Source organism: Bubalus kerabau, chromosome 14 (assembly GCF_029407905.1).
Source record: "Bubalus kerabau isolate K-KA32 ecotype Philippines breed swamp buffalo chromosome 14, PCC_UOA_SB_1v2, whole genome shotgun sequence".
Classification (NCBI taxonomy): domain Eukaryota; kingdom Metazoa; phylum Chordata; class Mammalia; order Artiodactyla; family Bovidae; genus Bubalus; species Bubalus kerabau.
The window spans coordinates 47,012,467-47,025,850 of NC_073637.1; the positions used below are offsets into that span (position 1 = coordinate 47,012,467).

General features: G+C 43.0%; 1 protein-coding gene across 1 annotated transcript; it reads right to left on the bottom strand.

Moving 5' to 3' along the window:
- Nucleotides 1–2,904: 2,904 nt before the first annotated feature.
- CCN3 (cellular communication network factor 3) lies at nucleotides 2,905–11,447 on the bottom strand. Its single transcript, XM_055546351.1, has 5 exons — nucleotides 11,194–11,447; nucleotides 10,841–11,066; nucleotides 9,297–9,551; nucleotides 7,552–7,766; nucleotides 2,905–4,427 (listed from the first exon to the last, which is right to left on the bottom strand). The coding sequence occupies exons 1-5, from the start codon at nucleotides 11,302–11,304 to the stop codon at nucleotides 4,167–4,169; spliced, it is 1,068 nt and encodes a 355-aa protein (XP_055402326.1). The 5' UTR covers nucleotides 11,305–11,447; the 3' UTR covers nucleotides 2,905–4,166.
- Between the last annotated feature and the right edge of the window lie 1,937 nt (nucleotides 11,448–13,384).

A 13,384-nucleotide genomic window follows, 5' to 3' on the forward strand; every position in this document is an offset into this window, starting at 1 on the left:
ATTCTCTCTCCTAATCTTGGTGATTCAGATGTAAGATGAAATACTATATCTTCAGAAAGAAACACCTTTACTACCTCCAGCTAAATTATCCACCCAGAAACTATTAGGTCACCTTAGTTTAATAATCTTCTTAGGCTTTATCTTCTTTGACTTTTTGTTTACTGCTTTTTGCTTGCTGAGGCCTATAGTGAGTCATTTCCAGGGAGAAGAGTAACATTTATTTTATTGTTTGTTTTATTCATGACTGTATTCTCAGGACTTAAAACTATGCTAGGCACACAAATGCAGTCAATAAGTATTTTTTGAAAGAACAAAATGAATGAATTGATAAATGTTTTGGATACTGGCAGGGGCAGCCAGTGCAGGATGAATGGGCAGAGGTGTGAAAGGAAATTGTGCTTGAAAGGATATGTGAATTCAGACTTGCTATTTTATTTTCCTGTTGTTGCTGTTCTCATCATATTACAGGCAGTATAAGTTGGATTTCCCTGGTGGCTCAGCTGTGAAGAATCTACCTGCCAATGAAAGAAATACAGGAAATTCGGTTCAATCTCTGGGTCAGGAAGATCCCCTGGAAAAGGAAATGGCAACCCACTCCAGTATTCTTGCCTGGGAAATCCCATGGACAGAGGAGCCTGGTGGGCTACAGTTCATGGGGTGGCAAAAGACTTAGACATGACTTAGCAACTAAATTACAACAACAAAAATGTCCTAAGTTTAAAAAAAGGTTCAAAAAGAAATCACAAAAAAGGGGAAAGTATGACTCCAGTTTGACATAATTGCTAATGTTTTGTTGCCCATTTTCTCAGAGTTTTTTCAATTCATGGAAACTTAAAAACAAATCACTCTTTTCAAAATTTTATATGTTTTATGGGGGTAAGTATTTTCTGACATTTTCATTTTAAATATTGCTTTGTTCTTCATCATAATGGATGTCCTGGGATTTATCTAATCAAACATGTACTTTTGGACCTCAGAGTCTTCCTATTTTGCTCTTATGAACAACATTGGATTGAATAGTTTTGCAGATAATCTTTGCAGGGATCTACAAGATAGCAGAAGGACATTGATTTGAGTTCTAGGTCCACCAGTTCCTTTTAAACATTTATTTAAAAAATTTTTAGATGTTCCCTCAATTGTAATATGAGGAAGAGTGTCTACATTGTAGGATTATTATGCAAATTAAACAATATAATGATGGTGAAGTGCTCAGTACAAAGTAAGTATGAAATCAAAGTAGCACCCCTTGATAATTTCCTTTGAATAAACTCCTAGATATAAAACTGGTTTTCCAATCTATCTTTAAAAAAAATTATTATTATTATTTTTTTTTTTTTTATTTATGGTTGTGCCAGGTCTTTGTTGCTGCACATGGGCTTTCTCTAGTTGCAGAGAGCAAGGGCTTCTCGTCATTGCAGTACACAGCTTCTCATTGTGGTGGTTCCTCTTGTTGCACAGCACAGGCTCTAGACGTGCGGGCTTCAGTAGTTGCAGCATGCAGGCTCAGCAGTTGTAGGGCATGGGCTTAGTTGTTCCGTGGCATGTGGAATCTTCCCGGACCAGGGATCAAACCTGTGTCCCCTACATTGGCAAGCAGATTCTTATCCAGTGTATCACCAGGGAAGTCCTTTCTAGTCTATTTTAAAAGGCAAATAGAAGCTAGCTAAAGTTATGGGTGGGAAGAAGGCTTGCAGCTCGGGGAAGTGAAGTTAGGAATTAAGGAAACATTTTCTAAAAAAATTATGAAAGAACCAGAGAACCAGTGCATCGACCAGAAACTTTAAAACACAGAGTTATATTAACTCTAGCCCTCACGCTGCCCAGATGACAGCCCTGCTCATGACTGTGCTCTGCATCACCACTGGACACTGAGTAAAGGCAGGCTGATCAAGGTAATCCTGGCATCAGGAGCCCCAGTGCTCATAGCAGCATTAGTGTATTAGCCAAGATACAGGAGCAACCTAAGTGCCCATCCCCAGATGAATGGACATACATATGTATATATACACATACACACACACACAATATATGTATATATACACATACACACACAAAATAGAATATTACTCAGCCCTAAAAAGGAATGAAATTCTGCCATTTGTAACAATGTGGATGGACCTAGCGGGTATTATGCTAAGTGAAATAGACAGAGAAAGATGAGAAAGACACATACTATATGTTATCACATATATGGAAGCTGAAAAACAAAATGAATGAATATAATATAACACAACAGAAAGATTCACAGATACAGAGAGCAAACTAGTGGTCACCAAAGGGGAGAGGGAAGGCAGGAAGGACAAGATAGGGGCAGGGGATTAGGAGGCCCAAACTATTATGTATAAAATAAACAAGATAAAAGGATACATTGTATAGCACAGGGATATAGCCAATATTTCATAACAACTGTAAATGGAGTATAAACTATAAAAATATAGAATCACTATTTGTACACCTAAAACAAACATAATGTTGTAAATCAGCTATACTTCAATTTAAAAAAGAAGATACTCTTGGCAACTTAAGTTGGCTAATTGAGAGAATGGGGGGGGTAACTTTAACTAGATAAGGAAGACAGTAGGTGAGTTTTGTTTGGTCCAACCACAAGTTCAATTTTTAATATATGGAGGTATCTCAAAGGCTGTCCGGAAAAAAATATCAGGGTTCTAGATATTGGATTGAGTAAAAAGAGTGGAGAATATCTGAGGCCTTGGCAATAGAGATCACCAAATTAACAACGGTCTTTTGTTTTCCTTCTGATCAGAAATTTTAAGTTCATCTAAAAGTATCCACTTTGCTTTCAATAGATGCTGTCACTTGTTATCTGATTTAATTAGTAAATTTTAATTTAATTTATACTCTCAATAAACAACTCAGAAGCACAAAACTAATAGGAGAGTCACATTTTGATAAGATAATGTTTATTTAGTAATATCCAACAAGTAGCGAAAGTAAAAAAGAATATTTTTTAAAATGTATAATTTATATTTATATAAATACTTTTAAGGAGAAAAGCTGAACACATAGGGTGACAATAGAAGAATGTATACATTTAAGTTTGCAGTCTATCTTATAGCCTGACAAGTTAGATAAACGTATGTAGATGCATATATCTTGTTCATGAGTTTGCCTAACTAAGACCCAAGGATAAGTTTGGGGCATCTGTACAATAATTCTGAACCCCCATGGAGTTTGCGGTATCTCGCCACTGCAGTCATGTTGATTTTGTTTTTCTTTTTCAAAATTCCACTACCAGCATATTTGAAAGTTACCAAAAGTTGTAATCAGGTGCTTTGGGCCTCAGTTTATTCATTAGTAAGGTAAGAGGAACCCTGCTGATGTGTTCTGCTTCTTCTGAATTAAAAAACTAGTGATCCCCAGGAACCTCCAGACACATACAAATGTCCGAGGGCTGATAGAGGCTGGTCATCTCTGTATAAGGGGTAATTTTCTATTAAGCTTCTTTCTTTTGGAAAGGAGTCAACTTGTCTGAAATGGAGCCAGTTTACGACACCAGTGCACTTAATTAATAAGCTTCCATTTTTGTAGATACAGCTTGTGTTCCATGTACACAGAAAACAGATTTCAAGTTGGAGAACTATATGTTTCATCAGATCTCAGAATTTGAAGTTCAGAGTTGAGTCACTGAAAAAGAGTGCTCCACAGAGAACCCTTAAGTCAATCCTCAATCTATGGTGAAATATTTATATGGCAATACTCTCCGTATGACCTTGGATTTCACCATGTCATTCATTACAGTGACCTTTTCTTGAAATTTCACAAGTGTATAACAAGATGAGCACAATATGATACTGTTTACACAGGAAGATCTGTATCTGATTTCTGAAATTTATAGAAGTTTTCACATGTAGTAAATGTGTAGTAATGTGTGTAGTAAACATGTAAAAGAAAAAGTCATCCCTAAGTACTCTCCTGAGCTTACCTTAATTCCAGGTTTACAGTTAATCATATCCTTCATGAAAACAAAGACAGATATAACTGACCTTATATGACCACAGAAAATACATGAGACTCAGAGGAGGATAATAATTCTTCGTAATCTTTCTTATATTCATTTGATGGTGGGTGGCTGCAGTTTGCCTCTGTAGGTGGGCTTCTCAAGGGACACGTTACGTCTTCCCTCTGCTGGTGTTTGGCTTTAGGTCTTAGAGGAAAGACGAGTTGCTGTGAGGACAGTTGTGGTGACAGGTGCAGGTCCCAATGACCATCACTGGCTTCTTGAGGATCTGCCCTGGGGAGCACTGGAACTCCACCTGGATGGTTTTGGTGTTGTGGGGAGTGCAGCATCGGCCATCGCTACAGATCCCACAGAACCTGGGCTTGTAGGTGTTCAGGCTCGTGCAGTTCTCAAACTGCAGGTGGATGGCTTTGATTGACTTGATGCTACGGAGACACTTTTTTCCTCTCTAAGAAAGAAAAGGAGAGATGCATGAAATGGCCATCTTTCCTCTGATAGACCCATTTAGGCATATGGAATAACTTGCTAGTTGCCTACCCAATATCTGTTGCTCTTTCTTCTTTGCTAACAGAATGTTAATTTTGTTCTAGCAGTGTGGTCCACTACAAGTATTGCTTCCCCCAGAATATCTGGGAGCTTGTGGCAAAGTTCTGGGCCATGATACATAAACCAAGAGATTCTGGGAAATTCTTTGCCCTTCAGACAGGTACAGTTCTTAACTGCTTCCTGTATTCATCTGCCTTCCTACCTAGAATGTGGAAACCGTGCCTACTTGTCTATAACCATCTTTTGACCAAGTGACAAAAGCATGAGGGTGAAAGCATATACATGATAAAGAAAGTTTCTTTTTCAAGCCATCATAAGAAAACTAGCATTAGTTTTAGTCCGATACATTCTTTAGGTGTTACAAAGAGAAATGGAATAAATATGGCATCACTGCAAGCCCACTAATGTTTCAAATTTTTTCAGACATTAACTCACTTAACCTTATTAGCAACATTCACTCATACAAGGAGCAATTATTCATGTAAAGAGCAATTGTCCAAGTTTTATAGATGAGTAAATGGAGTCTCAGAAGGCTGAAGTGATCAGAAGACAACTAGTGACTGAATTTGTCTGACACAAAGCTCATTTTTTCTGCTGATATTACACTGTGACCTCAAGAAAGTTTAAGACAGTGGGATTAAAGGTTATTTTCCATGAAGGCATGGTAAGTAGGGAACTTATTCAACATTCCATTAGTAATTACTGATGAAGAACCCCAATACTGATAATGCAGTAAGACACTGATTATATGTTAATTTCCCACCTAGATTTCTTCGCCTAATTTGTCACAATTCTCCACTGCTTTTCACCTTTTTAGGCACAGTCCATAAATCGTGGAGTGATGAGACTTGGAATTCTCTAAAATCAGTAGCTCTAAAGCTTTAAGAGTGCATGAAAATGTACTAAACACACATTGCTAAAACACACATTGTTGGGTCTTAAACCCAGGGTTTTGATTCAGTAGATCTGATGTGGATCCCCATAATTTCCAATTCTAAAAAGTTCTTAGATGATGCTGCTGGCCTGGGGACCACACTTACAGAAGCACTGTTTCATATTTAAGAATCTTTCAGTGACAAGGAAGTAATGATTATTGGGCTAGCATTTCCCTAGATTCTGAACACATTTCTGGACTTCTAATGAAATATATACATATACTATAAATAAATATCTTAAACATAATATCTCCTAATATTAAACTGGGTGCAATATTATATTTTTTATAAGAAAAACTATAAATTCTGGAAAAAGAAACAGTAGAAAAAGCAAAATGTTAAAGCCATGGCATGGAAAAACCTTATGGAATAAAGTACTATGTTCTTGACAGTACTTAAAGGCTCTTGCTTTTTCTTTGTTGATATTTAATACTTAGTGTATGTTTTTGCCAATATAAACCAAAAGGCACAAGGTCTGCAACATTTGTGTGTGTGTGTGAGTGAGTGAGAGAGAAAGAGAGAGAGATGAAGGGACAGAAACAGAGAGGAAGGTTTTTCTAGGTGTTCTTTCTAAACTAGTAGAAGAAGCATAAAGTTAGAATGGATCTTAAAAAGTCAGAGAGTTAAGTAGCCATATAACAATGCAACCACTAGAGACTCTTATTTTACCAATAACAGAAATAATAGTTAATATCAAGTAATGATATGTATATTAATACGGTAATCTATGCTTCCCAGCTGGCGCTAGTGGTAAAGAATCTGCCTGCAATGCAGGAGATGTAAGAGCCCCAGAGTTCAATCCCTGGGTAGGGAAGATTCCCTAGAGGAGGAAATGGCAACCCACTCCAGTATTCTTAGAGAATCCCATGGACAGAGGAACCCAGTGGGCTACAGTCCATGGGTCGCAAAGAGTCAGACTCAGCTGAGCATCTGAGAACCAGGGCAGCAATCTATGCCCAGCACTTTGCAAATTCATGGAATTTAATCTTCATGACAACTCTGTGTAAGGAACTGTAGCTACTGTTAATGTCTCTGTTATGTAAGGGAAGGAACTGAGGCTTAAAGGTTAAGAAAATCACCCAAGTCCCACAGCTAATATGAGAAGCCAGGATTTAAAGTCAGGCTGTCTGGCTCCAGAGTTGTGCTCTTAAGCATGAGATGATATTGCCTCAGTGGAGAGATATGTAAATCTTTCATTGCTAGGGGCTGTTTTATTTTGGCTTTAGGTTTGTACAAGGGTCCATCAACTAGTTTGATTTGAGTATTGCATTTATCTGATCTCAGGTTCTGCTAATAAGGACTGTGATGTCATCAGGAACCAATCAGAGCTTCTGAACTGCATGCCTTCTGCTCAGCATTAACACACTGAGTTGATATCATTCCAGCAAAAATGGAAAACAATGTGCTATTTTATTTGGCACATATCACCTCTTCCTGGCAAATGCACTGGTGGCACTAGGCTTTTTGAAGGACTGAAAATAATTCCCAGACACCCATTCATTTATTCATCCACAGTTGTTTATCAAGCACACAGTACGTTCCAGGTAGGATGTGGAGACGGAAGCATTTGGAAGGCAGATGTGGTTCCTACCCTGTTGCTCCTTTCAGACTAAACCTAAAGGGTGAAGACAACTGGCCTCAGAAATGACCTCTCTAAAGTCAAGCATGCTTGATCATTGAGTAACTGTGTTTTTCCAGGATGAAATGAGATTTGCCAGACTTTTCTCAATTGGGGACAGTATTGGAGTTGTCCAACTTCTCCCTCTTTTTTTCTTTTTTTTTGGTGGCACCACGTGTCATGTAGATCTTAGTTCCCTGACCTGGGACTGAATCCGTGCCCCCTGTAATGGAAGCATGGAGTCTTAACCACTGGACCACCGGGACGTTCCTGACCTCTCCCTCTTTACCTGCTGTGAGTTGCTTAGGATATTTCAATGCATTAAAGAGAGAGAGAAAAAAAAGGGTAAACTCCTCTATCCTCTACTGGAGCTGACTGCAGAGTCAACTAACATCACAGAGACTTGCTAAGGCACAGGGCTTAATGAGCAAGGCCACCTCCTCTGTCACTGGAGGCTTCCCCCAGGGTTGTACCTTGTCTGTCGGCTGCCTGTGCTCTTGGTCACAGGGCCGCACCATGCAGAGCCGAGTCTGCTTCACCATTTCACAGTGAGGATTCCTGTTGGTGACTCGGGTGGAAAAACCCATGCCACAGCTCTTGGAACATGCACTCCACTCTGTGGTCTGTTCGATGCAGTTGATACTTGAGTCCGAGACTGCAACTCCTAGAGTGGCTTCTGTCCTGTAGGCTATGGGATTTTGGAAGAAAGACAGCACTATTGAGTGAAACATGGGGATGGCAGAGTGGTCCTTCCAACCATCATTAGAAAAAGCATCTCATCCAATCGGGTACCTGCTCAACTCAGGTGCTTTCAGGGGACAGACTGGAACTCTGTATTTATAAGCCCCAAACAGGTGGCACAATGCCTACCTAGCACACAGTTGACCTTCAAGAAATCTTTGTAGAATGACTGTACAATTTGTTCATGAGACGTTTAGGAGAACCTGTCTTTGAGAAGCTTAGTAGTTTTAAGAATATAGCACTGTATAGCATCAACAACCATTCCATAAACTGTACTGAAATCACATGATTTCAACATATGATTTTTGTCTAGAAAGATGATCAGTTAAAAATTGTAATTGGATGAGAAAGTAGAACCAACCAACTCAAAATAGTGATGAAAGTAAAACTCTGCCTTAGGGAAGTGCAACTGGTTGTCTGAGTTGTGGGATACAGTCACTTTCAGACAGTTCAGTCTCAACACTTAATATGCTGGGCACATCTCCTCCCTTACATGGCGATTTTCCTGTCTGTAAGGCATGGCTGATAATTCCTCACTTCAGAAAGACTGTAAAGTTCTGTGTCCTGCCAGTGTAAATAATCTGGCTGACTAATGGCTTCTAAAATATTCTCTACTGGATCTTGAATTTTTGCTCTTCCAAAAAAAAAAAAAAAATCTCCTTTATGAGCCAAAGCAAAAGGAAAAGCAAACAAAGATCCTAAAGTGTCACTTGATCCTTCCTGCAGCATCTAGAAAGGTGGCATTTCTCTGTGACACTTGTCCAGGGATGGCATTCCTTAGGGGAGATAGTCTTAAGAGTGCATAGGTAGTTGACAGAATCCGGAAAAGAAAGAGCTGTCACCAGGCCCTTTGCATGACCTAAAAGGCATTCCCCTTGAATTGATAGCCTTCCCCACTGGCTCACACGGTAAAAAATCTTCCTGCAATGTGGGAAACCTGGGTTCAATCCCTGGGTTGGGAAGATCCCCTGGGGAAGCTAACCGCTCCCATAGTCTTGGCTGGAGAATTCCATGGACAGAGGAGCCTGGAGAGCTACAGTCCATGGGGCTGCAAAGAGTTGGACATGACTGAGTGACTCACATAAATTGACTCTAGCCATAAATAAAGAAGCTGTATCAATTGTGTGTTTTGCATAAAGTTGCCAAAACATACCTTTGCAATGTTAATAAGGGTCAAGTGAGACAGACTAAAATATAAATAGTAGTCATGTAATAAGACTAAAAAATCACTCCTATGACTCAAAAGAACCACTGAACATGACTCTTCTTCAGGAGAGGCTGTGTGCATACTTCCATAACTTGGCTGGGATTCCCACATGTGATGTGTCTAATCTCCGTGGGCCAGCTGGACTCCACGAATGAATGGCCAGAAACTGAAGCCGGTTTCTCACTGCAAATCCCAAAGAGCACATGTCCTTCCTGTCTGCATTTCCTCCTGTGCTGGGACTGTTAAATTCAGGTATGTTGAATTTCTCACCTGGAAGGGTCTGGAGGCCCCCTAATGTCCCCGTCTCTTTGGAGTCACAGATCCACTTTTCACAGCACTCCCCCGGCACTTTAACTTTTCTGGGAGCTGGGCAGTCGGGCTGGGGCAGTAGCAAGTCCTCTTCACAGCGGGGCACACAGCCAACCTGTCCATCTTGGCAGGCGCACTGGTATTTGCAACTTGGCTGGAAGGTCTCCCCACTCTGGTAGATGACTCCATCGAACACACAGTTGTCTCCTTCTACCGCTAGAATCATGGGGAAGAAGACCAGAGAGGGAAGGGGCTTCCCTGGTGGCTCAGACATTAAAACACCTGCCTGCAATGCAGGAGATCTGAGTTCGATCCCTGGGTCGGAAAGGTCCCCTGGAGAAGGAAATGGCTACCCCCCCTCCAGTACTCTTGCCTGGGACATCCCATGGACAGAGGAGCTTGGCGGGCTACAGTGATTATTAATGGGGTGGTGAAGAGTCTTGGGGAAGAAGAGCAGAGAGGGAAGGGGAGAGGAAAAAAAAAAAAAAGAACAGGATGCACTGGAGAAGCTATAGAAGATGCACAGCACATGTTCCAAACCCCAATTCATTCTTTCTCTAGTTGAAGGCATCTGTTTGCTGATCTGTCACCAGTAGAGAGATGTCCTCATGGAGCTTCCCAGAGGAAGAAGAGACACTCAAGACCACCCAGTCCTGACACTCATGTTACTGATGAAGGAAGAGGGGCCAAACCGTGAAGTGACACTCCCAAGGTCCCACAGCTTTTGCTCCCAATGAACAGGTCGTTTTGCAAGAACCTCCTTAGATTCTCCTATTCCAGGAGCTCAGAATTAAAAAGGAAAACAGAGCTCTTCAGTCTCCAAACAGGTTAACTGGACAAACTGGGAAGGGCTTCAGATTCTTTGGCATTCCAGCACAATAAATCATTGCTAGTTTAGAAAAGAAGCTAAAAGACTATCCCAAGCCCCCTCATCCAGGGAAGTGGGGACAGCCTCCAACTAAATGGTACACCAGGTGGGAAACTGATCCCCAACTGATTGAGTTTCACCAGCTTGATTTTACTCACAACTCATACAGGGGTTCCATAGGTCCCAGGAGAGTAGGGGCTGCTTTGGCTCAAATGGGACAATGACAGGTGTGAAAACAAACCTGAATGGCTACAGCTGGGGGAACTCTGAGCCTGTGAGTAAGCCCAAGTTTCCATCACCCCCACAAGCGTCCCCTGGAAATGTGGATAGGAAATGACTTCACTGGCCCTTAACTCTGCTCTGCTCCCAGTCTATTTGGATTCTTCTCTAGAGAGGCAAGTGACCAACGCTTCTCACCTCCACGGGAGGGCAGGTTTCCTTGAGCTTCTGGCTCTCCTCCAAACCCCACGCGACCCCAGACCATCCCTGCCACAGGCGCTCCATAAACATCAACTAAGGCATCACTATTAGTATTTGTGCATCACCCTCTGGGAACAAAGAGAAGAGGAGAGGAAAGACGGGACAGCTCCGCTATAGAGAGACAGGAGGTCAGGTGGCGGGATGGGGGCAGGTTTACCCATGCAGATGCCAGTCTGGGCGCTGGGGTCCGCTCTGCGGTCGCAGAAGAGGCCGCGGCTCTCCTCGCATGGCAGCAGCACCGAGCAGCTCTCGCCGCGCTGGCGAGCGCAGACCAGGCAGCAGGAGCAGTCGTCCAGCACCGCTCTAACCCCGGGGGCGCAGGTCGGCGGCTTTGGGGGGCACGTGGCCGGGCAAGAGGAGGGGCAACGCTCAGCCGCAGCGACCTGGGGGCGGGAAAGACCAGAAGGAGAAACTTCTCATCAGGGTCGCTGGAAAGCCCAGTGAGCCAGGGATCGAGCAGGGGCTTTGCTCAGAAAGTGACCAGAGGCACCTGGTGAGTGCGCCACTCACCTGTCCCAGGAGATGGAGGAGCAGGAAAGCCAGGCAGAGGTACTGCTTGGGCAGACCGAGACTCGAGCTCTGCGCACCCTGCATGTTCAGGCTTTCCCCTGTCGCTCTCATAGGCCTTTTCCAGGTCGGAGATTGGCTCCGCTCGCCCCGCTCCAGGTCGGGCTCGCCCCGGGCCAGCGCCACAGCGCAGGTTTTATAGCGCGCTCCTGGGACGCGCACAAGCCGGTTGGCTGCAGCTCAGGCAGGAGGCGGGGGGACCGGCGGGGTGGGAATGGAACGAACCCCGGGGTTGCCATAGCAATTGGCCGTGGGTGCCGCTCTCCTTTGGGCGCGGCCCCGGGGCCTGCGTGTGCCTGTGTGTGGCGACTGGCTTTTCCCAGAGCTCCGGGCGGGGCTGGGTGGAGGCCCGGGGCCAGGACCCAGAGCTCGCCGAGCGCGTGGGAAGGAAACGCCCGTTTCCTCCTGGAAGCGGCTGCGCCTTCCCCCAGGACTAAGACACCGCCACTCCCCATCACGCTTCTCCGCCTGGCGGTTTCCAACCGGGTTGCAAACGTGGGGCTCCCCTAAAGGGGCGTCTGATGTTTGCGACCATCTGTGGGGGGTTGGCGAGGGGCCCAGGAGTTTAGTCATAAAGGAAGCACATGCAAGTTTGTCACAGTTTGGGGCACGCTCGCTCTGAGAGTGGAGAGCTGGGGAGGGGGGAGGGAGGAAAGGGGGAAACAGAGAAGGGAGAAAGTGCGGGGCGGGGGTGCGGGGGTGGGCTGAAAATATAAGTCTTAAAGTTAGGATGGGGGATGCTATTTGCCAAAAGGCAAAGTTTTTGTTGTTGTTGTTAATTTGTATTTATTTGGCTGTAACAGATCTTAGATGCAGCTTGCGGTATCTTACATTGTGGCATGTGGGATCTAGTTCCCAGGGACCAGGGTTCAAAGCTCCAGCCCCAGAGAGTTAGCCACTGAACCACTACGGAAGTCCTAAGGTAGAGTTCTTTTGACTCTAATCATTTCAAGCCCTGCTGATTCTTAAATCCCCAAATCTGCAGGTTTGGTAGAAATACAAGTAAAACATAATAGAATGAAAATATGAGAGCCTGAGGACATATAAAAAATGTCCTTTCTTATAGAGAAAAACCCTGAAACACCTGTGGTATCATGCCTCCCATGAAAGGGCATCTGTCAGAATATAAGAGCCTGTGAGGGTGTTTAAGATGGCTTCAGCTCAGGCCCTGTCAAAACCTCAGCAAATTAAGGAAGGACTGGGAAAGATACTTCCTTTCCTGAGCTGGCATTCCAGCACATCAAATCCTTCTTCCACCTGGCACCTGCTTTCAAAAAATTCAAAAAATGACTGCTGGGAAACGCTTGTCATCTCTCATGAGAAAGAACAGTTTGCTCCAAAGGTGACAGTGATGGACAGTTTTCAAAAAATCTCTGTCCTGTATTTCAGCTTTGCTGCTGCTTCTGGGATCACCGTGTCCACCTCCTTTGGGGTAGCCCTGTTGGAAAGCCACTTTTCAGGAAAATTATACTGGTTTGTGATGAACTTTAGGCTTTGAAAGAAAGCAAATTTCCTCTACATCATCCATCTCCAGCATGAAGGAAATCAAAGGCAGTTTGCCCCTGCCACACCTACCTCCCAGGATGAAATCATCCCCAGCCCCTTCAGAGTAGTTCTCTGAACAGCTTAAGACTGCTATTATCTACTTCTGAGCCTCCATGAATTCCGCTTTCTTTGAGGAAATGCAGACTGATTAGGAAAGCTTGGTGAGAGGCTGAACTGTTAATTTGTGCCCCGTCGGGGACACTCAGGACACTCTTCAAGTTGATGGGCTTCATGAGTCATCCGGCATAGCGATGCTTCCCCCTGGTTGTACATCAGAGTTAACCAGGGTGTATTTTGAAAGATGTATATTTTTGTTTATAATGATTTTTAAAAATTGAAGTATAGTCAGTTTACAATGTTGTGATAGCTTCAAGTGTACAACAAAGTGATTCAGCCATATGTATGTATATATTTATATGTATTTATATATACATTTACATATATATACACATTATATTTATATATATATACTATCTTTCATATTCTTTTCCTTTATAGGTTATCACAAGATAGTAAGTATTGTTGCTTGTGTTATACAGTAGGTCTTTGTTGTTTATCTGTTTTATACATAGTAGTGTATAAATGTTAA